The sequence below is a fragment of the Nerophis lumbriciformis genome, linkage group LG25 (assembly GCF_033978685.3).
Source record: "Nerophis lumbriciformis linkage group LG25, RoL_Nlum_v2.1, whole genome shotgun sequence".
NCBI classification, from domain to species: domain Eukaryota; kingdom Metazoa; phylum Chordata; class Actinopteri; order Syngnathiformes; family Syngnathidae; genus Nerophis; species Nerophis lumbriciformis.
Window position 1 is genome coordinate 4,905,001 of NC_084572.2, and position 24,594 is coordinate 4,929,594.

A 24,594-nucleotide genomic window follows, 5' to 3' on the forward strand; every position below is an offset into this window, starting at 1 on the left:
GTTTTATTTGTTTTCATTATTAAAAAAATATTTACACTTTCTTTTACTTTAAAAAAAAAAAAAAATATATATATATATATATATATATATATTATTTTTACTTTATTTTATTAATTAAAAAATACTTTTACTTCCTTGTACTTTAAAAAACAAACAAACAAAAAACTAATATGTTTTAGTTTATTTCATTATTAAAAAAAAGAATTATACTTTTTTTCACTTTTAATAAAATATTTTTTATTTTACTTTATTTTATTATAAAACTTTTTTTTTACTTCATCCTACTTTTAAAATAAAAAAACGAAATATGTTTTAGTTTATTTCATTATTTAAAAAAAATAATTATACTTTTTTACTTTTACTTTATTTTATTATTTAAAAATACTTCTACTTCCTCCTACTTTAAAAAAACAAACAAAAACATGTTTTAGTTTCTTTCATTATTAAAAAAAATAATTATACTTTCTTTTACTTTTAAAAATAAATAAACATTTGTTTTACTTTAATTTATTATCAAAAAAATACTTCTACTTCCTCCTACTTTTAAAATAAAAAAACATAAATATGTTTTAGTTTCTTTCATTATTAAAAAAAGAATTATACTTTGTTTTACTTTAAAAAATAAATAAACAATTGTTTTACTTTAATTTGCTATCAAAAAAGAAACTTATACTTCCTCCTACTTTTAAAATAAATAAAAAAACATAAACATGTTTTAGTTTCTTTCATTATTAAAAAAAGAATTATACATTATTTTACTTTTAAAAATTTTAAAAAAATAGTTTTCCTTTTTTTTATTATTAAACTTTTTTTTACTTCCTCCTACTTAAAAAAAAAAATATATATATATGTTTTAGTTTCTTTCATTATTAAAACAAATAATTATACTTTTTTACTTTAAAAAATACAAAAATATTTGTTTTACTTTATTTTTTGTTATTAAAAAATACTTCTATTTCCTCCTACTTTAAAAAATAAATAAATGAATATTTTAGTTTCTTTCTTTAAAAAAAAGGAATTATACTTCCGTTTACTTTAGAAAACAAATAAACAATTGTTTTACTTTAATTTATCGTCAAAAAATACTTCTCCTTCCTCCTACTTTTAAAATAAAAAAAACAAATATGTTTTAGTTTCTTTCATTATTAAAAACACTTTCTTTTACTTTTAAAAATTAAGAAATACATGTTTTTTACTTTATTTTTATATTTTAAAAAAACTTCTACTGCCTCCTACTTTTTAAAATAAAATAAACATAAATATGTTGTAGTTTCTTTCCATATTAAAAAATATATATATTATACTTGTTTTACTTTTAAAAATTAAAAAATATTTTTTTTACTTTATCTAGTTAGCCAAAAAATATTTTTACTCCCTCCTACTTAAAAAAAACTAATATTTATTAGTTTCTGAAACAACAATTATACTTTATTTTACTTATAAAAATAAAATAAAAATTGTTTTACTACAGTATATGTTATTATCAAAAAATTACTTGTACTTTCTCCTCCATTTATAATAAAGATATATATGTTTTAAATGTAATTTATTATTTAGAAAAATAAATTCCACTTCCACCTACTTACCGTCCACAGATGCTCGCTTGGGGAGAATGGTGATGGCTCCCTCCGCCACTCTCTCCTGACCAATCACAGGCGAGATCTTGGACCCCCAGCTGTCCGAGCCCACCCACAGGAAGTGCCCCGTTTGGTTGTTCCTCTTCGCCGCGTCCAGTACGCGCCTACGAGGACAAAAGGTGAGGCGTCAAACAAAGTGTCGGAAAAAGCACGAGTACTGCGACGGCGGCGTGACGGAGGGGGGGCACTCGTCGTACCGAATGTCGTCCTCATTAGCAAACATAATGATGGCCCTGGCGTTGGAGGTCTCCAGCAAGCGTCTAATGATCTTGTCAAACTCCCCCGGCTTGGGCTCCCGTGGGATCTTCAAGGACTGAGCGATGCAAACACCACCTGGGAGCACAGGAGGGAGAATTTTGATTGAAACGTGGAAAATATGGTTTCTTTGCTTGAGCGTGACGACGTTCAGCTCTGCGAGGTGTTGTGCGCGATTATGCAATTTGAGCATTGGAAATATGGCCTCTTTGCTTTTGCACAACAACAACAAACAATATTAGCTCACTCGTTCATATTTAAGCTCCTCTCATTAGCTCTGCCGTGTTGCATTAAGGTGTGCAGAATTATGGCCCTGCAGCACATTAAGCCTGCTAGATCCTTCCATATAAATCTGTCTCGTTTGCCCTCCCGAACAAGGCTGTCCGTTGTGCGTCTTGGCAGTGGCAAATGGAAAAGTTATAAGCAATGTCATAAAATGTTCATTTAAAATACAATTAGCTGTGAAAGTTTAATAGGAAGTTCACTTGAATTAAATGAAGAGTGTCTAACTACTTACACCCCCTATTAAAAAAATACCAAATGGTTTGTTCCACCCGGATAGCGGCAAACCAAGCATCAGGCCCTCGACACAGACGTCGTAAGGTCATCCAAGCTCACCTTTAAGCATTCGCGCATAGCACCGGCATTTTAGAAAACAAAAAATTCCTCCGTGGCAGCGTAGGAGAAAGTTATATTTTCACATTTGCATCATTTAGCACCTACAAGTGTCAAAGTCAAGGGAATGAATGCTCTATGGCCATAGGAGTGATATTTGATTATTATTAGAACCGGCCCGCAGGCCACAGACGCCTGCTGCTGTTTTGCACGCACCAATACTTCTTTGGTGTTGGCGCTAGGGATTTTCAAAACTACTATGATGTCTTCAGTGGAAAAGGTTTGAACAATCCTGTCTTTAGTCTTTTGTGCCTCCGCGAGCCTATATTTATCTTTATTTTATCATCAAACTTTTTTTTTTACTTCCACCTACTTTTGAAATAAAAAAAAAACATCAATATGTGTAAGTTTCTTTCATTATTAAGAAAAAAAATCAATTATACATTTTTTTACTTTTAAAACTAAAACTTTTTTTTTTTTACTTTATTTTATTATAAAACTTTTTTTTTTACTTCCTTCTCCTTTTAAAACAAAAAACTGTAATATGTTTTAGTTTATTTCATTATTAAAACAAATAATTATAAGTTTTTACTTTGAAAAATAATAACAATATTATTTTTACTTTATTTTATTAATAAAAAATAATTCTACATCCTCATACTTAAAAAAATACAATGTTTTAGTTGCTTTCATTATTAAAAAAACAACAACTTTATTTTACTTTTAAAAATGAAAAAAAGACAGTTTTTTACTTTAATTTATTATCACAAAACAATACTTCTACTTCCTCCTACTTTTAAAATAAAAAAAACATATAAATGTTTTAGTTTCTTTCATTAATAAAAAAGATAACTATACTTTATTTTACTTTAACAAAAAAATCCTCTGTGGCAGCGTAGGAGAAAGTTATATTTTCACATTTGCATCATTTAGCACCTACAAGTGTCAAAGTCAAGGGGATGAATGATCTATGGCCCCCGGGGATGATATTTGATTAGTATTAGAAGCGGCCCGCAGGTCACAGCCGCCTGCTGCTGTTTTGCACGCACCAATACTCCATCGGTGTTGGCGCTAGGAATTTTCAAAACTACACACCTGTCTTTAGTCTTTTGTGCCTCCGCCAGGCTATATTTATCTTTATTTTACCATCAAACTTTTTATTTTACTTCCACCTACTTTTGAAATAAAAAAAAACATCAATATGTGTGAGTTTCTTTCATTATTAAGAAAAAAAAACAATTATACATTCTTTTACTTTTAAAAATTAAAAAAATATTTGTTTTACTTTATTTTATTATAAAACTTTTTTTTACTTCCTTCTCCTTTTAAAATAAAATACTAAAATATGTTTTAGTTTATTTCATTATTAAAACAAATAATTATACGTTTTTACTTTTAAAAATAAAAAATATTATTTTTACTTTATTTTATTAATAAAAAATTATTCTACATCCTCATACTTAAAAAAATAAATATAATAGTTTAGTTTCTTTCATTATTAAAAAAAAAAAGAATTATACTTTCTTTTACTTTTAAAAATTAAAAAAAAAAATTTACTTTAATTTATTATCAAAAAAATACTTCTACTTCCTCCTACTTTAAAAAAAAAACATAGAAAGGTTTTAGTTTCTTTCATTAATAAAAACAAATAATTATACTTTCTTTTACTTTAAAAAGCACCGGCATTTTAGAACAAAAAAATCCTCTGTGGCAGCGTAGGAGAAAGTTATATTTTAACATTTGCATCATTTAGCACCTATGTGTCAAAGTCAAGGGGATGAATGTTCTATGGACATCGGGGTGATATTTGATTAGTATTAGAACCGGCCCGCAGGCCACAGGCGCCTGCTGCTGTTTTGCACGCACCAATACTTAGTTTATTTCATTATTAAAACAAATGATTCTACGTTTTTACTTTTAAAAATAAAAAAAATATTATTTTTACTTAATTTTATTAATAAAAAATAATTATACATCCTCATACTTAAAAAAAAAAATACAATGTTTTAGTTGCTTTTATTATTAAAAAAAAAGAAATTATACTTTTTTTACTTTTAAACAAAAAAAACCCATTATTTTTACTTTAATTTATTATCAAAAAAAATACTTCTCCTTCCTTCTACTTTTAAAATAAAAAACATAGAAATGTTTTAGTTTCTTTCATTAATAAAAAAAATAATTATACTTTATTTTACTTTAAAAAGCACCAGCATTTTAGAACAAAAAAATCCTCTGTGGCAGCGTAGGAGAAAGTTATATTTTCACATTTGCATCATTTAGCACCTATGTGTCAAAGTCAAGGGGATGAATGTTCTATGGACATCGGGGTGATATTTGATTAGTATTAGAAGCGGCCCGCAGGTCACAGCCGCCTGCTGCTGTTTTGCACGCACCAATACATAGTTTATTTCATTATTAAAACAAATGATTATACATTTTTACTTTTAAAAATAAAAAAAAATATTATTTTTACTTTGTTTTATTAATAAAAATAATTCTACATCCTCATACTTAAAAAAAAAATACAATGTTTTAGTTGATTTTATTATTAAAAAAAAAGAATTATACTTTCTTTTACTTTTAAAAATAAAAATAAACATTATTTTTACTTTAATTTATTATTTAAAAAAATACTTCTCCTTCCTCCTACTTTTAAAATAAAAAACATAGACATTTTTCAGTTTCTTTCATTAATAAAAAAAATAATTATACTTTATTTTACTTTAAAAAGCACCGGCATTTTAGAACAAATAATCCTCTGTGGCAGCGTAGGAGAAAGTTATATTTTCACATTTGCATCATTTAGCACCTATGTGTCAAAGTCAAGGGGATGAATGTTCTATGGACATCGGGGTGATATTTGATTAGTATTAGAAGCGGCCCGCAGGTCACAGCCGCCTGCTGCTGTTTTGCACGCACCAATACTTAGTTTATTTCATTATTAAAACAAATGATTATACGTTTTTACTTTGGAAAATAATAACAATATTATTTTTACTTTATTTTATTAATAAAAAATAATTCTACATCCTCATACTTAAAAAAAATACAATGTTTTAGTTGCTTTCATTATTAAAAACAAACAAACTTTATTTTACTTTTAAAAATTTAAAAAAAGAAATTTTTTTACTTTAATTTATTATCAAAAAACAATACTTCTACTTCCTCCTACTTTTAAAATAAAAAAACATATAAATGTTTTAGTTTCTTTCATTAATAAAAAAAATAATTATACTTTATTTTACTTTAAAAAGCACCGGCATTTTAGAACAAAAAAATCCTCTGTGGCAGCGTAGGAGAAAGTTATATTTTAACATTTGCATCATTTAGCACCTATGTGTCAAAGTCAAGGGGATGAATGTTATATGGACATCGGGGTGATATTTGATTAGTATTAGAACCGGCCCGCAGGCCACAGACGCCTGCTGCTGTTTTGCACGCACCAATACTTAGTTTATTTCATTATTAAAACAAATGATTATACGTTTTTACTTTTAAAAATAAAAAATATGTATTTTTACTTTATTTTATTAATAAAAAATAATTCTACATCCTCATACTTAAAAAAAAATAAAATGTTTTAGTTGCTTTCATTATTAACAAAATAGAATTATACTTTCTTTTACTTTTAAAAATAAAAAAAAAACATTCTTTTTACTTTAATTTATTATCAAAAAAAATACTTCTCCTTCCTCCTACTTTTAAAATAAAAAACATAGAAATGTTTTAGTTTCTTTCATTAATAAAAAAAAATAATTATACTTTATTTTACTTTAAAAAGCACCGGCATTTTAGAACAAAAAAATCTTCTGTGGCAGCGTAGGAGAAAGTTATATTTTCACATTTGCATCATTTAGCACCTATGTGTCAAAGTCAAGGGGATGAATGTTCTATGGACATCGGGGTGATATTTGATTAGTATTAGAACCGGCCCACAGGCCACAGACGCCTGCTGCTGTTTTGCACGCACCAATACTCCACCGGTGTTGGCGCTAGGAATTTTCAAAACTACACACCTGTCTTTAGTCTTTTGTGCCTCCCCCAGCCTATATTTATCTTTATGTTATCATCAAACTTTTTTTTTTTACTTCCACCTACTTTTGAAATAAAAAAAAACCATCAATATGTGTGAGTTTCTTTCATTATTAAGAAAAAAAACAATTATACATTCTTTTACTTTTAAAAATAAAAAAAAATATTTGTTTTACTTTATTTTATTATAAAACATTTTTTATACTTCCTTCTCCTTTTAAAACAAAAAAACTATAATATGTTTTAGTTTATTTCATTATTAAAACAAATAATTATAAGTTTTTACTTTGAAAAATAATAACAATATTATTTTTACTTTATTTTATTAATAAAAAATAATTCTACATCCTCATACTTAAAAAAAAATACAATGTTTTAGTTGCTTTCATTATCAAAAAAAACAACTTTCTTTTACTTTTGAAAATTAAAAAAATAGTTTTTTTTACTTTAATTTATTATCAAAAAACAATACTTCTACTTCCTCCTACTTTTAAAATAAAATAAAAAAAACATATAAATGTTTTAGTTTCTTTCATTAATAAAAAAATAATAATTATATTTTCTTTTACTTTAAAAAGCACCGGCATTTTAGAACAAATAATCCTCTGTGGCAGCGTAGGAGAAAGTTATATTTTCACATTTGCATCATTTAGCACCTATGTGTCAAAGTCAAGGGGATGAATGTTCTATGGACATCGGGGTGATATTTGATTAGTATTAGAACCGGCCCGCAGGCCACAGACGCCTGCTGCTGTTTTGCACGCACCAATACTTAGTTTATTTCATTTTTAAAACAAATGATTATACGTTTTTACTTTTAAAAATAAAAAAAATATTATTTTTACTTTATTTTATTAATAAAAAATAATTCTACATCCTCATACTTAAAAAAAAAAAAAATGTTTTAGTTGCTTTCATTATTAACAAAATAGAATTATACTTTCTTTTACTTTTAAAAATTAAAAAAAAACATTCTTTTTACTTTAATTTATTATCCCAAAAAATACTTCTCCTTCCTCCTACTTTTAAAATAAAAAACATAGAAATGTTTTAGTTTCTTTCATTAATAAAAAAAATAATTGTACTTTATTATACTTTAAAAAGTACCGGCATTTTAGAACAAAAAAATCCTCTGTGGCAGCGTAGGAGAAAGTTATATTTTCACATTTGCATCATTTAGCACCTATGTGTCAAAGTCAAGGGGATGAATGTTCTATGGACATCGGGGTGATATTTGATTAGTATTAGAACCGGCCCGCAGGCCACAGACGCCTGCTGCTGTTTTGCACGCACCAATACTTAGTTTATTTCATTATTAAAACCAATGATTATACGTTTTTACCTTTAAAAATAAAAAAAATATTATTTTTACTTTATTTTATTAATAAAAAATAATTCTACATGCTCATACAAAAAAAATACAATGTTTTAGTTGCTTTCATTATTAAAAAAAAAAAGAATTATACTTTCTTTTACTTTTAAAAATAAAAAAACCCAATTTTTTTACTTTAATTTATTATCAAAAAAAATACTTCTCCTTCCTCCTACTTTTGAAATAAAAAACATAGAAATGTTTTAGCTTCTTTCATTAATAAAAAAAATAATTATACTTTCTTTTACTTAAAAAGCACTGGCATTTTAGAACAAAAAAATCCTATGTGGCAGCGTAGGAGAAAGTTATATTTTCACATTTGCATCATTTAGCACCTATGTGTCAAAGTCAAGGGGATGAATGTTCTATGGACATCGGGGTGATAGTTGATTAGTATTAGAACCGGCCCGCAGGCCACAGACGCCTGCTGCTGTTTTGCACGCACCAATACTTGGTTTATTTCATTATTAAAACAAATGATTATACGTTTTTAATTTGAAAAATAATAACAATATTATTTTTACTTTATTTTATTAATAAAAAATAATTCTACATCCTCATACTTAAAAAAAATAAAATGTTTTAGTTGCTTTCATTATTAAAAAAAAAAAAAACTTTATTTTACTTTAAAAAATTTAAAAAATTTTTTTTTTTACTTTAATTTATTATCAAAAAACAATACTTCTACTTCCTCCTACTTTTAAAATAAAAAACATAGAATTTTTTTAGTTTCTTTCATTAATAAAAAAAATAATTATACTTTCTTTTACTTTAAAAAGCACCGGCATTTTATAACAAATAATCCTCTGTGGCAGCGTAGGAGAAAGTTATATTTTCACATTTGCATCATTTAGCACCTATGTGTCAAAGTCAAGGGGATGAATGTTCTATGGACATCAGGGTGATATTTGATTAGTATTAGAACCGGCCCGCAGGCCACAGACGCCTGTTGCTGTTTTGCACGCACCAATACTTGGTTTATTTCATTATTAAAACAAATGATTATACGTTTTTACTTTGGAAAATAATAACAATATTATTTTTACTTTATTTTATTAATAAAAAATAATTCTACATCCTCATACTTAAAAAAAAAAAAAAATGTTTTAGTTGCTTTCATTATTAACAAAATAGAATTATACTTTCTTTTACTTTTAAAAATTAAAAAAAAACATTCTTTTTACTTTAATTTATTATCCCAAAAAATACTTCTCCTTCCTCCTACTTTTAAAATAAAAAACATAGAAATGTTTTAGTTTCTTTCATTAATAAAAAAAATAATTGTACTTTATTATACTTTAAAAAGTACCGGCATTTTAGAACAAAAAAATCCTCTGTGGCAGCGTAGGAGAAAGTTATATTTTCACATTTGCATCATTTAGCACCTATGTGTCAAAGTCAAGGGGATGAATGTTCTATGGACATCGGGGTGATATTTGATTAGTATTAGAACCGGCCCGCAGGCCACAGACGCCTGCTGCTGTTTTGCACGCACCAATACTTAGTTTATTTCATTATTAAAACCAATGATTATACGTTTTTACCTTTAAAAATAAAAAAAATATTATTTTTACTTTATTTTATTAATAAAAAATAATTCTACATGCTCATACAAAAAAAATACAATGTTTTAGTTGCTTTCATTATTAAAAAAAAAAAGAATTATACTTTCTTTTACTTTTAAAAATAAAAAAAACCCAATTTTTTTACTTTAATTTATTATCAAAAAAAATACTTCTCCTTCCTCCTACTTTTGAAATAAAAAACATAGAAATGTTTTAGCTTCTTTCATTAATAAAAAAAATAATTATACTTTCTTTTACTTAAAAAGCACTGGCATTTTAGAACAAAAAAATCCTATGTGGCAGCGTAGGAGAAAGTTATATTTTCACATTTGCATCATTTAGCACCTATGTGTCAAAGTCAAGGGGATGAATGTTCTATGGACATCGGGGTGATAGTTGATTAGTATTAGAACCGGCCCGCAGGCCACAGACGCCTGCTGCTGTTTTGCACGCACCAATACTTGGTTTATTTCATTATTAAAACAAATGATTATACGTTTTTAATTTGAAAAATAATAACAATATTATTTTTACTTTATTTTATTAATAAAAAATAATTCTACATCCTCATACTTAAAAAAAATAAAAATTTTTAGTTGCTTTCATTATTAAAAAAAAAACAAACTTTATTTTACTTTAAAAAATTTAAAAAATATTTTTTTTTACTTTAATTTATTATCAAAAAACAATACTTCTACTTCCTCCTACTTTTAAAATAAAAAACATAGAATTTTTTTAGTTTCTTTCATTAATAAAAAAAATAATTATACTTTCTTTTACTTTAAAAAGCACCGGCATTTTATAACAAATAATCCTCTGTGGCAGCGTAGGAGAAAGTTATATTTTCACATTTGCATCATTTAGCACCTATGTGTCAAAGTCAAGGGGATGAATGTTCTATGGACATCAGGGTGATATTTGATTAGTATTAGAACCGGCCCGCAGGCCACAGACGCCTGTTGCTGTTTTGCACGCACCAATACTTGGTTTATTTCATTATTAAAACAAATGATTATACGTTTTTACTTTGGAAAATAATAACAATATTATTTTTACTTTATTTTATTAATAAAAAATAATTCTACATCCTCATACTTAAAAAAAAATACAATGTTTTAGTTGCTTTCATTATTAACAAAATAGAATTATACTTTCTTTTACTTTTACTTTTAAAAATAAAAAAAAACATTCTTTTTACTTTAATTTATCATCAAAAAAAATACGTCTCCTCCCTCCTACTTTTAAAATAAAAAACATAGAAATGTTTTAGCTTCTTTCATTAATAAAAACAATAATTATACTTTATTTTACTTTAAAAAGCACCGGCATTTTAGAACAAAAAAATCCTCTGTGGCAGCGTAGGAGAAAGTTATATCTTCACATTTGCATCATTTAGCACCTATGTGTCAAAGTCAAGGGGATGAATGTTCTATGGACATCGGGGTGATATTTGATTAGTATTAGAAGCGGCCCGCAGGCCACAGACGCCTGCTGCTGTTTTGCACGCACCAATACTTAGTTTATTTCATTATTAAAACAAATGATTACACGTTTTTACTTTTAAAAATAAAAAATATATATTTTTACTTTATTTTATTAATAAAAAATAATTCTACATCCTCATACTTAAAAAAAAAAAAATGTTTTAGTTGCTTTCATTATTAACAAAATAGAATTATACTTTCTTTTACTTTTAAAAATAAAAATAAACAATTTTTTTACTTTAATTTATTATCAAAAAAAATACTTCTCCTTCCTCCTACTTTTAAAATAAAAAACATAGACATTTTTTAGTTTCTTTCATTAATAAAAAAAATAATTATACTTTATTTTACTTTAAAAAGCACCGGCATTTTAGAACAAATAATCCTCTGTGGCAGCGTAGGAGAAAGTTATATTTTCACATTTGCATCATTTAGCACCTATGTGTCAAAGTCCCTAGGGTGGGGGGTTTCTCATAGTCATTCACATCGACATCCCACTGGGGTGAGTTTTTCCTTGCCCATATGTGGGCTCTGTACCGAGGATGTCGTTGTGGCTTGTGCAGCCCTTTGAGACACTTGTGATTTAGGGCTATGTAAATAAAGATTGAAACATTGAAAGCGGACAGATGGCAGGATCTGCCCAATCTCCAGACGAACTCTTTTTGAAGTATTTTACGAACTCTTTTTGAACTATTTTATGGACCTCTTTTTGAACTATTTTACGAACTCTTTTTGAACTGAACTTTCCTGTGAATTGTTTACGACCTTTTCTGTGAACTTTTTGCGACCGTTGTCCTTTGGAAACAAAGGTGGCCATGTGGTCGGGGAACGGTCCAAAATAAAAGAAGGAAGCATACAATCTTTTGGCAGAGATTGCTGGAGATTGTAGAAGGATACAATGTCCAGGCGACTCTCCTCAATATATTGAGTCCAAATTGAATTCTGTCTCTGTTTAATTCTTTGCCTCTTGTCTTGTTTAGTAGATGTCATCAGTGTTTGAACCTGACAGGGATGTTCACCCTCCACCCAGCCTCGCTGTATACAAAGAAATACTTCTTCCTAATACTTTCTGAAGGATGATCGCCTCGCTTTTGTACTGAGCAAATATACAGCACATAGCCATGCAGCGTTGTCTTTGGAACCAATGAACCGACGTTTGCTCAACCGTCTGCAGACTTGTCCACGTATCAAATTGAGCCCAGGACAAACTGGACGATGTATATACGCCAAACCATCCAAACATTTGTCATGGTTGCCGAGGCGACAGCTTAAAGTGGAAATGAAGAACATAACCTCCTGATAGAGTTGATACAAATGTTTGTTGTTCTGCAGATGAAGGATTATATAATAGGGGAAAAAAACAACAAAAAAAACAAGATATCAGCGCGTTTGTTCAAACATTGATTTTTGTGATGATTGAAGATTAAAAAGCGGCTCGGCGCTCACAAACTGTTCCCCCGTCAAAATCAAAGAACAGAAATGATCAGAAGGCAAAACTGCTTTTTTCCGGCTAATTCCCACACGCGTTTACGCTGATTGTAAACGTCTCGTTTGTCGAATACACTGCAAAAAGTCAGTGTTCAAAAACAAGAAAAGAAAATACAAACCCCATATCAATATGAGTTGGGAAATTGTGTTAGATGTAAATATAAACGGAATACAATGATTTGCAAATCATTTTCAACCCATATTCAGTTGAATATGCTACAAAGACAACATATTTGATGTTTTTTTTTGCAAATAATCATTAACTTTAGAATTTGATGCCAGCAACACGTGACAAAGAAGTTGGGAAAGGTGGCAAAAAAGACTGATAAAGTTGAGGAATGCTCATCAAACACTTATTTGGAACATCCCACAGGTGAAACAGGCAAATTGGGAACAGGTGGGTGCCATGATTGGGTATAAAAGTAGATTCCATGAAATGCTCAGTCATTCACAAACAAGGATGGGGGCGAGGGTCACCACTTTGTCAACAAATGCGTGAGCAAATTGTTGAACAGTTTAAGAAAAACCTTTCTCAACCAGCTACTGCAAGGAATTTAGGGATTTCACCATCTACGGTCCGTAATATCATTAAAGAGAATCTGGAGAAATCACTGCACGTAAGCAGCTAAGCCCGTGACCTTCCATCCCTCAGGCTGTACTGCATCAACAAGCGACATCAGTGTGTAAAGGATATCACCACATGGGCTCAGGAACACTTCAGAAAACCACTGTCAGTAACTACATTTGGTCGCTACATCTGTAAGTGCAAGTTAAAACTCTCCTATGCAAGGCGGAAACCGTTTATCAACAACACCCAGAAACGCCGTCGGCTTCGCTGGGCCTGAGCTCATCTAAGATGGACTGATACAAAGTGGAAAAGTGTTCTGTGGTCTGACGAGTCCACATTTCAAATTGTTTTTAGAAACTGTGGACGTCGTGACCAAAGAGGAAAAGAACCATCCGGATTGTTATAGGCGCAAAGTTGAAAAGCCAGCATCTGTGATGGTATGGGGGTGTTTTAGTGCCCAAGACATGGGTAACTTACACATCCGTGAAGGCGCCATTAATGCTGAAAGGTACATACAGGTTTTGGAGCAACATATGTTTCCATCCAAGCAACGTTACCATGGACGCCCCTGCTTATTTCAGCAAGACAATGCCAAGCCACGTGTTACATCAACGTGGCTTCATAGTAAAAGAGTGCGGGTACTAGACTGGCCTGCCTGTAGTCCAGACCTGTCTCCCATTGAAAATGTGTGGCGCATTATGAAGCCTAAAATAAACAAACATCAACGGTAACGATACCAAGTATAGTATCAGTCCATTGAGGCTGTAACCAGTGCAGATTTGATACCACATCGCTACTTTCAGCCCTTTTTTCGGTCTGGAGTGGAAGCTGCACGCCACCACTTAGAAGCATCACACACTCTGCGGGTTCGAGTAAGAGCTTACCTGTCTTACTTCAGACTTTGTGCTGACATGACTAAAACGGGGCGGGAGGAGTTGAGACGATAAAACGTTCAGAACCTCCAAACTCGCGCCCTTCATCTCTCACGCACCTTCAAAAACAAAATGGAAAGATCAAATCTGTCCGCTGGTGTTTGGATATCAGTGGAGTAAAACGCTGTCATCTCTATTAAACATCGGCTCTCATGCTTATAAATCAGTGCAGGTTCCTGCATTTTTCTACTTAAAGGCCAAAAGGGACACGCGGTAGAAAATGGATGGTTGGGCTAATAGCATTGACAATATTTGTGCTTTTATTTTGAAAAAATATACAAAATATATCATGTTTTAATATTAACATTAATATTAATTTTAATATTAATTATTTTAATAATATAATATTAATAATATAATAATATAATATTAATAATATTAATTAATATTTGTGCTTTTATTTTGAAAAAATATACAAAATATATCATGTTTTAATATTAATATTAATATTAATATTAATAATGTAATATTAATATTAATATTAATATTAATGATGTAATATTAATAATATAATATTAATAATATAATATTAATAATATAATATTAATAATATAATATTAATAATATAATAATATAATATTAATAATATTAATTAATATTTGTGCTTTTATTTTGAAAAAATATACAAAATATATCATGTTTTAATATTAATATTAATATTAATATTAATATTAATATTAATAATATAATATTAATAATGTAATATTAATAATATAATAATATAATATTAATAATATAAATTAATATTTGTGCTTTTATTTTGAAAAAATATACAAAATATATCATGTTTTAATGAAGACTGGACAAACAAAACAAAATATATGCTAATGGTTGACAATGCTGATCATTTTAGAGATTAAAAAAATATATACATCATATTTTGGGTCCGATATCAACAAAAAAAAACATGCATCGAATGATAACGGCTTGTATCTAAAATCTCCAATACAGGACGTAACAAGTGTCCTCAGTTGAACAACACTGCAGTCTAAAACGGTGTGTCAAATAGTTGTAGTTGCGGTTTTATAGTCTCCAAGGCAGAAGCGTATTAGAAGGTATCCAGTAACAAACGTGTCCGCATCATTAAATGTATTGCATCGTGAGTTTAATAAGATAGTTTAATAGCAGTAGAGTACCGCCAGGACGGAGTTAAGTGTGTAAAAGATGTTTGGATGCATATTTTTGGTAACACTTTAGTAGGGGGAACATATTCACCATTAATTAGTTGCTTATTAACATGCAAATTAGTAACATATTGGCTCTTAATTAGTCATTATTAAGAACTTATTAATGCCTTATTCTGCATGGCCCTAACCCTAACCAAATAACTGTAAATTAAGTCTTTGTTACTTACAATATGTTCCCCTAGTTTCCGAATAACTCTTAATTAAATCTTTGTTACTTAGAATATGTTCCCCATACTAAAGTGTTACCATATTTTTTAATACTTTTTTTTTTTTTTTTTGGTTCAAATCTGTCAATCAACTTCAAAAAAAAAAAGCAAACAGGTCATGTTATTTTGTTTTAACCCTTTGAAAGTCCGTTGCCGGACTTAAAGCACCCACTAAATTTTTTGAGAAGAATATATTTTTTCACATATTAGTCACAGATGTATAACATATAGATATATACGTTATGAAATGAGTTATTTACACAGAAAAATGTTTTAATGTTTTACCTAATTGTTTCCAAACGGTGCCTGTAACAAGGCAGTAAAACGGCTGATCAAACAAAACAGCAGCTGAATAGACTTCATAACTTCCAATGACGTCTGACTTCCAATTATCTAACTTGCGGGTCGTTAGATAAGTTAGATAAGACTACTGAGTATGTTTGGGAAGGAATAAATGAAGCTGTAAAACAATTAGCAGCACACAGATAGAAAGATACTACTTAGCTTTTTTTCACAACACCAAGCTGTCACTCACGGCAAACAGGAAACAGAGCAGGAAGCGGCTGGGGATTTATTAAATGACGTTTCCCAGCGCTTTTTCACGCAAAACAGGGCTCCCCGGGACTTGGTAGGGCCGGGGGTCAGCATGTGGCTCTTTAGCAACGCCCTAGTGGCTCCCAAAAATGGGAACATTTATAATATTGTTGTTTTAATAATATTTCTGTAGGAGGACAAACATGACACAAACCTTCCTAATTTTTAGAAAGCCCACTGTTTACATTAATCATGCTCCACAGTATTTTGCCAGCGCCGTTTTGTCCTACTAATTTCAGCGGTCATCAAACTCACCGTAGTTTGTTGACATGTACAACTTTCTCCGCCGCTGCCACAGAAAGACACGTTTTATGCCACTCCTTCTCTGCCTCATTTTGTCCACCAAATGTTGTATGCTGCGCGTGAATGCACCAAAAGTGAGCTTTGTTGATGTTATTGACTTGTAAGTGTGCTAATAATCCATGCTAACATGCTATTTAGACTAGCCGTGTGTACATATTGCATCATTATGCCTCGTTTGTAGGTATATTAAGTTAAAGTTAAAGTACCAATGATTGTCACACACACACTAGGTGTGGCGAGATTATTCTCTGCATTTGACCCATCACCCTTGATCACCCCCTGGGAGGTGAGGGGAGCAGTGAGCAGCAGCGATGGCTGCGCCCGGTAATCATTTTTGGTGATTTAACCCCTAATTCCAACCCTTGATGCTGAGTGCCAAGCAGGGAGGTAATGGCTCCCATTTTTATAGTCTTTGGTATGACTTAGCCGGGGTTTGAACTCACAACCTACCGATCTCAGGGCGGACACTCTAACCACTAGGCCACAGAGTAGATATTTTATTTGAAATCATTTCATTTCCTTTACTTATGTCCTCTTTGTATTTTTATTTATGTGTGCATGTCTCATGACACATTAACTGTATGTAATATTGGCTGCATTTCTGATTGTTTGACATGTTGTTCCAGACCACAGCAAACGTTACCCAGCTTGCAAAGATTGTAATAAATCAATTAGAAGAAGATGTTTCCTTTAACTTGGACACACACATCTATACCATCCATCCATCCATTCATCTTCTTCCGCTTATCCGAGGTCGTGTCACGGGGGCAGCAGCCTAAGCAGGGAAGCCCAGACTTCCCTCTCCCCAGCCACTTCGTCCAGCTCCTCCCGGGGGATCCCGAGGCGTTCCCAGGCCAGCCGGAAGACGTAGTCTTCCCAACGTGTCCTGGGTCTTCCCCGTGGCCTCCTACCGGTCGGACATGCTCGAAACACCTTCCTAGGGAGGCGCTCGGGTGGCATCCTGACCAGATGCCCGAACCACCTCATCTGGCTCCTCTTGATGTGGAGGAGCAGTGGCTTTACTTTGAGCTCCCCCCGGATGACAGAGCTTCTCACCCTATCTCTAAGGGAGAGGAAACTCATTTCGGCCGCTTGTACCCGTGATCTTGTCCTTTCGGTCATAACCCAAAGCTCATGACCATAGGTGAGGATGGGAACGTAGATCGGCCGGTAAATTGAGAGCTTTGCCTTCCGGCTCAGCTCCTTCTTCACCGCAACGGATCGATACAGCGTCCGCATTACTGAAGACGCCGCACCGATCCGCCTGTCGATCTCACAATCCACTCTTCCCTCACTCGTGAACAAGACTCCGAGGTACTTGAACTCCTCCACTTGGGGCAAGATCTCCTCCCCAACCCGGAGATGGCACTCCACCCTTTTCCGGGCGAGAACCATGGACTCGGACTTGGAGGTGCTGATTCTCATCCCAGTCGATTCACACTCGGCTGCGAACCGATCCAGTGAGAGCTGAAGATCCTGGCCAGATGAAGCCATCAGGACCACATCATCTGCAAAAAGCAGAGACCTAATCCTGCAGCCACCAAACCAGATCCCCTCAACGCCTTGACTGCGCCTAGAAATTCTGTCCATAAAGGTTATGAACAGAATCGGTGACAAAGGGCAGCCTTGGGGGAGTCCAACCCTCACTGGAAACGTGTCCGACTTACTGCCGGCAATGCGGACCAAGCTCTGACACTGATCATACAGGGAGCGGACCGTCACAATCAGACAGTCCGATACCCCATACTCTCTGAGCACTCCCCACAGGATTTCCCGGGGTACACGGTCGAATCCCTTCTCCAAGTCCACAAAGTACATGTAGACTGGTTGGGCAAACTCCCATGCACCCTCAAGGACCCTGCCGAGAGTATAGAGCTGGTCCACAGTTCCACGACCAAGACGAAAACCACACTGTTCCTCCTGAATCCGAGGTTCGACTATCCGGCGTAGCCTCCTCTCCAGTACACCTGAATAGACCTTACCGGGACGGCTGAGGATAGTTGGAACACACCCTCCGGTTCCCCTTCTTAAAGAGAGGAACCACCACCCCGGTCTGCCAATCCAGAAACAATAAAAAACAATATTCAAATATTATCCTCAGCTCCACCAATGACTGAATAAAAACAACAAATAAATGCATATAAAACAAAACAATATAAAATAAATATGATTAAAAATGACTTTTAAAGGGTAAAACCAATTAAAACAGTAAATAGAAATCAACATTTTAAAAACATAGAGGACAACAGAGGACCACACAACTCACGTAGTGTTAAAAGCCGGTCTTAAGACGAGACTTAAAACACTCCACTGTGGGAGCCAGTTGGAACATGGAGGGGCGGAGTGTTCCAGAGCTTAGGGCCGACCACAGAGAAGGCCATGCCTCCCCTGGTTTTAAAGGGGAACATTATCACCAGACCTATGTAAGCGTCAATATATACCTTGATGTTGCAGAAAAAAGACCATATATTTTTTTAACCCATTTCCGAACTCTAAATGGGTGAATTTTGGCGAATTAAACACCTTTCTAATATTCGCTCTCGGAGCGATGACGTCACAACGTGGCGTCTGTTGCGTTTGGACCAGTTGTTCCTCCCAGGGAATTCAAGTCACAAGTCGCTCCCAAGCTCTTTACGACACTTAAAGCTGAGTAGAATAACCACCAGAGACAGAATAGGTATTTTGTAATATATTTGCAAAGCTTTGTAAATACATTGAGACCAGTCCAGCATAGAACATTCAATCGCGCCGCCAAGATGGTCTGCCCCCCCCTTGAAAAACCCTCTCCCCTCTTAAGTCTCTCTTCCTCCCACCCTCGCAGTCTTGTCCCTCCAGCCAAAACACATGCCCATTGTCCTCCGCACCTGGACATAAGGCTAGATAAGAGAAAGGAGTATCTCTCTTTCTTACATTCCTCACTCAAGGTTTAAGCACACAGTAATTGCAGACAACCAAAAGACCACAATTGGAAGAAAAACACTAGCTGTTTTGTAATATGATTATGAAATGAAAAGAAGTAACACTTAAATACTGATATATGTAAATATCTGCCTCCGACACGTCACATCGGGAAGCAATCCGCCATTTTCTCAAACACCGAGTCAAATCAGCTCTGTTATTTTCCGTTTTTTCGACTGTTTTCCGTACCTTGGAGACATCATGCCTCGTCGGTGTGTTGTCGGAGGGTGTAACAACACCAACAGGGACGGATTCAAGTTGCACCAGTGGCCCAAAGATGCCAAAGTGGCAAGAAATCGGACGTTTGTTCCGCACGCTTTACCGACGAAAGCTATGCTACGACAGAGATGGCGAGAATGTGTGGATATCCTGCGACACTCAAAGCAGATGCATTTCCAACCATAAAGTCAAAGAAATCTGCCGCCAGACCCCCATTGAATCTGCCGGAGTGTGTGAGCAATTCAGGGACAAAGGACCTCGCTAGCACGGCAAGCAATGGCGGCAGTTTGTTCCCGCAGACGAGCGAGCTGAACCCCCTATCGACCCTAGCTTCCCTGGCCTGCTGACATCAACTCCAAAACTGGACAGATCAGCATTCAGGAAAAGAGCGCGGATGAGGGTATGTCTACAGAATATATTAATTGATGAAAATTGGGCTGTTTGCACTTTCAAAGTGCATGTTGTTGCCAAATGTATTTCATATGCTGTAAACCTAGTTCATAGTTGTTAGTTTCCTTTAATGCCAAACAAACACATACCAATCGTTGGTTAGAAGGCGATCGCCGAATTCGTCCTCGCTTTCTCCCGTGTCGCTGGCTGTCGTGTCGTTTTTGTCGGTTTCGCTTGCATGCGGTTCAAACCGATATGGCTCAATAGCTTCAGTTTCTTCTTCAATTTCGTTTTCGCTACCTGCCTCCACACTACAACCATCCGTTTCAATACATGCGTAATCTGTTGAATCGCTTAAGCCGCTGAAATCCGAGTCTGAATACGAGCTAATGTCGCTATAGCTTGCTGTTCTTTCCGCCATGTTTGTTTGTGTCGGCTTCACTATGTGACGTCACAGGAAAATGGACGGGTGGGTAAAATCAGGCACTTTGAAGCTTTTTTTTAGGGATATTGCGTGATGGGTAAAATTTTGAAAAAAACTTCGAAAAATATAATAAGCCACTGGGAACTGATTTTTAATGGTTTTAACCATTCTGAAATTGTGATAATGTTCCTCCGGTTCCTCTCTTTAAGAAGGGGAACCGGAGGGTGTGTTCTAACTATCGTGGGATCACACTCCTCAGCCGTCCCGGTAAGGTCTATTCAGGTGTACTGGAGAGGAGGCTATGCCGGATAGTCGAACCTCGGATTCAGGAGGAACAGTGTGGTTTTCGTCCTGGTCGTGGAACTGTGGACCAGCTCTATACTCTCGGCAGGGTCCTTGAGGGTGCATGGGAGTTTGCCCAACCAGTCTACATGTGTTTTGTGGACTTGGAGAAGGCATTCGACCGTGTCCCTCGGGAAGTCCTGTGGGGAGTGCTCAGAGAGTATGGGGTATCGGACTGTCTGATTGTGGCAGTCCGCTCCCTGTATGATCAGTGCCAGAGCTTGGTCCGCATTGCCGGTAGTAAGTCGGACACGTTTCCAGTGAGGGTTGGACTCCGCCAAGGCTGCCCTTTGTCACCGATTCTGTTCATAACTTTTATGGACAGAATTTCTAGGCGCAGTCAAGGCGTTGAGGGGATCCGGTTTGGTGGCTGCAGGATTAAGTCTCTGCTTTTTGCAGATGATGTGGTCCTGATGGCTTCATCTGGCCAGGATCTTCAGCTCTCGCTGGATCGGTTCGCAGCCGAGTGTGAAGCGACTGGGATGAGAATCAGCACCTCCAAGTCCGAGTCCATGGTTCTCGCCCGGAAAAGGGTGGAATGCCATCTTCGGGTTGGGGAGGAGACCCTGCCCCAAGTGGAGGAGTTCAAGTACCTAGGAGTCTTGTTCACGAGTGAGGGAAGAGTGGATCGTGACATCGACAGGCGGATCGGTGCGGCGTCTTCAGTAATGCGGACGCTGTATCGATCCGTTGTGGTGAAGAAGGAGCTGAGCCGGAAGGCAAAGCTCTCAATTTACCGGTCGATCTACGTTCCCATCCTCACCTATGGTCATGAGCTTTGGGTTATGACCGAAAGGACAAGATCACGGGTACAAGCGGCCGAAATGAGTTTCCTCCGCCGGGTGGCGGGGCTCTCCCTTAGAGATAGGGTGAGAAGCTCTGTCATCCGGGGGGAGCTCAAAGTAAAGCCGCTGCTCCTCCACATCGAGAGGAGCCAGATGAGGTGGTTCGGGCATCTGGTCAGGATGCCACCCGATCGCCTCCCTCGGGAGGTGTTTAGGGCACGTCCGACCGGTAGGAGGCCACGGGGGAGACCCAGGACACGTTGGGAAGACTATGTCTCCCGGCTGGCCTGGGAACGCCTCGGGATCCCCCGGGAGGAGCTGGACGAAGTGGCTGGGGAGAGGGAAGTCTGGGCTTCCCTGCTTAGGCTGCTGCCCCCGCGACCCGACCTCGGATAAGCGGAAGAAGATGGATGGATGGATGGGTTCCCCTTTAAGTCTGGTCTTGGGCACCACGAGCTCCAATCAATGGGTTAATGCTCAATCAATAAATCAATCAAAAGGATGGTTTAGTGTGGCTTAGACTAATTAATTATCCGTTAAACGACTTAGTGTAGACACGGCCTGAAATAAGCCAAACAGTAACTTTTTCTTTTCGCCAGTTAATTTCCCACATCCAGCCTTAAATATTCTCACACGGCCACGAGTATTTTTTCCTCCACCCCCAGGTGTGTTTTGCTCTCTTTTTTATTTTATTTTTTTGCTCGGCGATATCTCGGTTTCACAAGTTGACTCAAGGCCTTTGCCGTCATATTTCAATTAGAGGATGCAAATTTCCACGGCGCCATGCTCTTTGGGTTTTTTTTTTGTTTTTTTTAACGATTCATTTGCAAAGCCAGAGGAGAAGTTTTCGGGCGAGGGTGAGAACATGTTGTTTACCGCGAGCCCTCAATACTGGAGTCTCCTGGATACTTCAAGCGCTGATTGCCACGGCTCGCCGGCTGATGATTATCGTGGGGGGGTTGGGGGGGTAGCACAAAAGGCCGTTGGAGAAAATAGATGAAGCGGCTTGTTTAATTAGCACTTATTCTTGTCTCTGTTGGCTAATTGATGAAAACCGTGCGGCGTGGAATGGAGACGGATCGATAATTAGCAGCATTTCAAACACAATAGAGGTAATTACGCGCCGTATTTAGTTTTGTTGCTTATTGGGGAGGGTGGAGGGTGGGGTGCGCCGGACGTGAGTTTGTTTGTAATTGTCTGCAGGAGACGAGACGCCGGGGTCCGCGTGGACGCGCCGACAGGTCGCCGGCGTGCAAAAGCGAGGAAATTAGCACATTAACTGGCACGACGTGACTAAATTATGATTTAGCCACAATCCACACGGAAGCCGCGCTAATCAGGGTGTTAAAGATAAAGTGGGAGCGCCGAGCCCCAATAATTCAATCCATACTTGCCAACCTTGAGACCCCCGATTTCGGGGGGTGGGGCGGGGGCGTGGTTGGGGGCATGGCTAAGAGGGGAGGAGTATATTTACAGCTAGAATTCACCAAGTCAAGTATTTCATATATATATATATATATATATATATATATATATATATATATATATATATATATATATTTATATATATATATATATATATATATATATATATATATATATATATATATATATATATATATATTTATCTATATATATATATATATATATGTATATATATATATATATATATATATATATATATATATATATATATATATATATATATATATATATATATATATATATATATATATATATATATCATCAGGAGATTTTTCTCCTGATGATTGAGGGAACCCCCTCATGAAACAGGCCTGTAGAGATGAAATAGTCTTGTGATTTTTTTTCCCACACATACATATATTGCGCTCTACTACGGTATCGAGCACTATTTTTTGGATAACCTTATTAAGACATATATATATATATATATATATATATATATATATATATATAATAAAATAAATATATATATAGCTAGAATTCACTAAAAGTCAAGTATTTCTTATATATATATATATATATATATATATATATATATATATATATATATATATATATATATATATATATATATATATATATATATATATATAAATATATATATAAATATATGAAATACTTGACTATATATATAAATATATATATATATATATATATATACATAAATATGGTAACACTTTAGTATGGGGAACATATTATGTTAATAAGCAACTAATTAATGGTGAATACGTTCCCCATACTAAAGTGTTACCATAAGAGTCTTCCCTCAAAAACCTCAGAATGATTGCTTATTAGTAACCCTAACCCTAACCCTAACCCTTATATGTTCCCCTAGTGTCCAAATGACTCTAAATTAAGTCGGTAACACTTTATTATAAAGTATAATTACCTCATTAAATTATTATTTGATTTGTGTACGTACGAATTGATGGATAATGTGCTTTGAAATGGTAAGTCCAGGTGACAAGCAGATATTTAAATATGTATTGTTATTTTTACAAACTATCATACGGTATATAATAAGGGGTGCTAAATGTATTTTTTTTTTATAAATATATATATATATATATATATATATATATATATATATATATATATATATATATATATATATATATATATATATACATATATATATATATGGTAACTCTTTAGTATGGGGAACATATTATGTTAATAAGCAACTAACTAATGGTGAATATGTTCCCCATACCCTAACCCTTAAATGTTCCCCTAGTGTCCAAAGAACTCTAAATTCTAAATTAAGTCGGTAACACTTTAGTATGAAGTATATATATATATATATATATATATATATATATATATATATATATATATATATAGTCTTCCCTCAAAAACCTCAGAAATATTGCTTATTAGTAACCCTATCCCTTATATGTTCCCCTAGTGTCCAAATAACTCTAAATTAAGTAGGTAACACTTTATTATAAAGTATAATCACCTCATTATATTATTATTTGATTTGTGTACGTACCAATTGATGGATAACGTGCTTTGAAATGGTAAGTCCAGGTGACAAGCAGATATTTAAATAATATCTGCCAGCACCCCGAAAATAATTAGGGGTGTTACAAGTTTTTTTAAGTTTTTTTTTAACGTATATATATAGGAACACTTTAGCATGGGGAACATATCATGTTAATAAGCAATTAATTAATTGTGAATATGTTCCCCATACTAAAGTGTTACTGACTTAATTTAGAGTTATTTGGACACTAGGGGAATATATAAG

General features: G+C 33.9%; 1 protein-coding gene across 2 annotated transcripts in view; it reads right to left on the bottom strand.

The window, feature by feature from the left end:
• grm8a (glutamate receptor, metabotropic 8a) overlaps window positions 1–24,594 on the bottom strand; it is an 833,323-nt gene that overhangs the window by 256,601 nt on the left and 552,128 nt on the right. For both annotated transcript variants that reach the window (XM_072916040.1, XM_061983598.2), the window contains exons 4-5: window positions 1,835–1,970; window positions 1,587–1,741 (exon numbers count right to left, since the gene is read on the bottom strand). In XM_072916040.1, coding sequence (XP_072772141.1) covers window positions 1,587–1,741; window positions 1,835–1,970 — 291 coding nt within the window. The remainder of the gene's footprint in view (window positions 1–1,586; window positions 1,742–1,834; window positions 1,971–24,594) is intronic.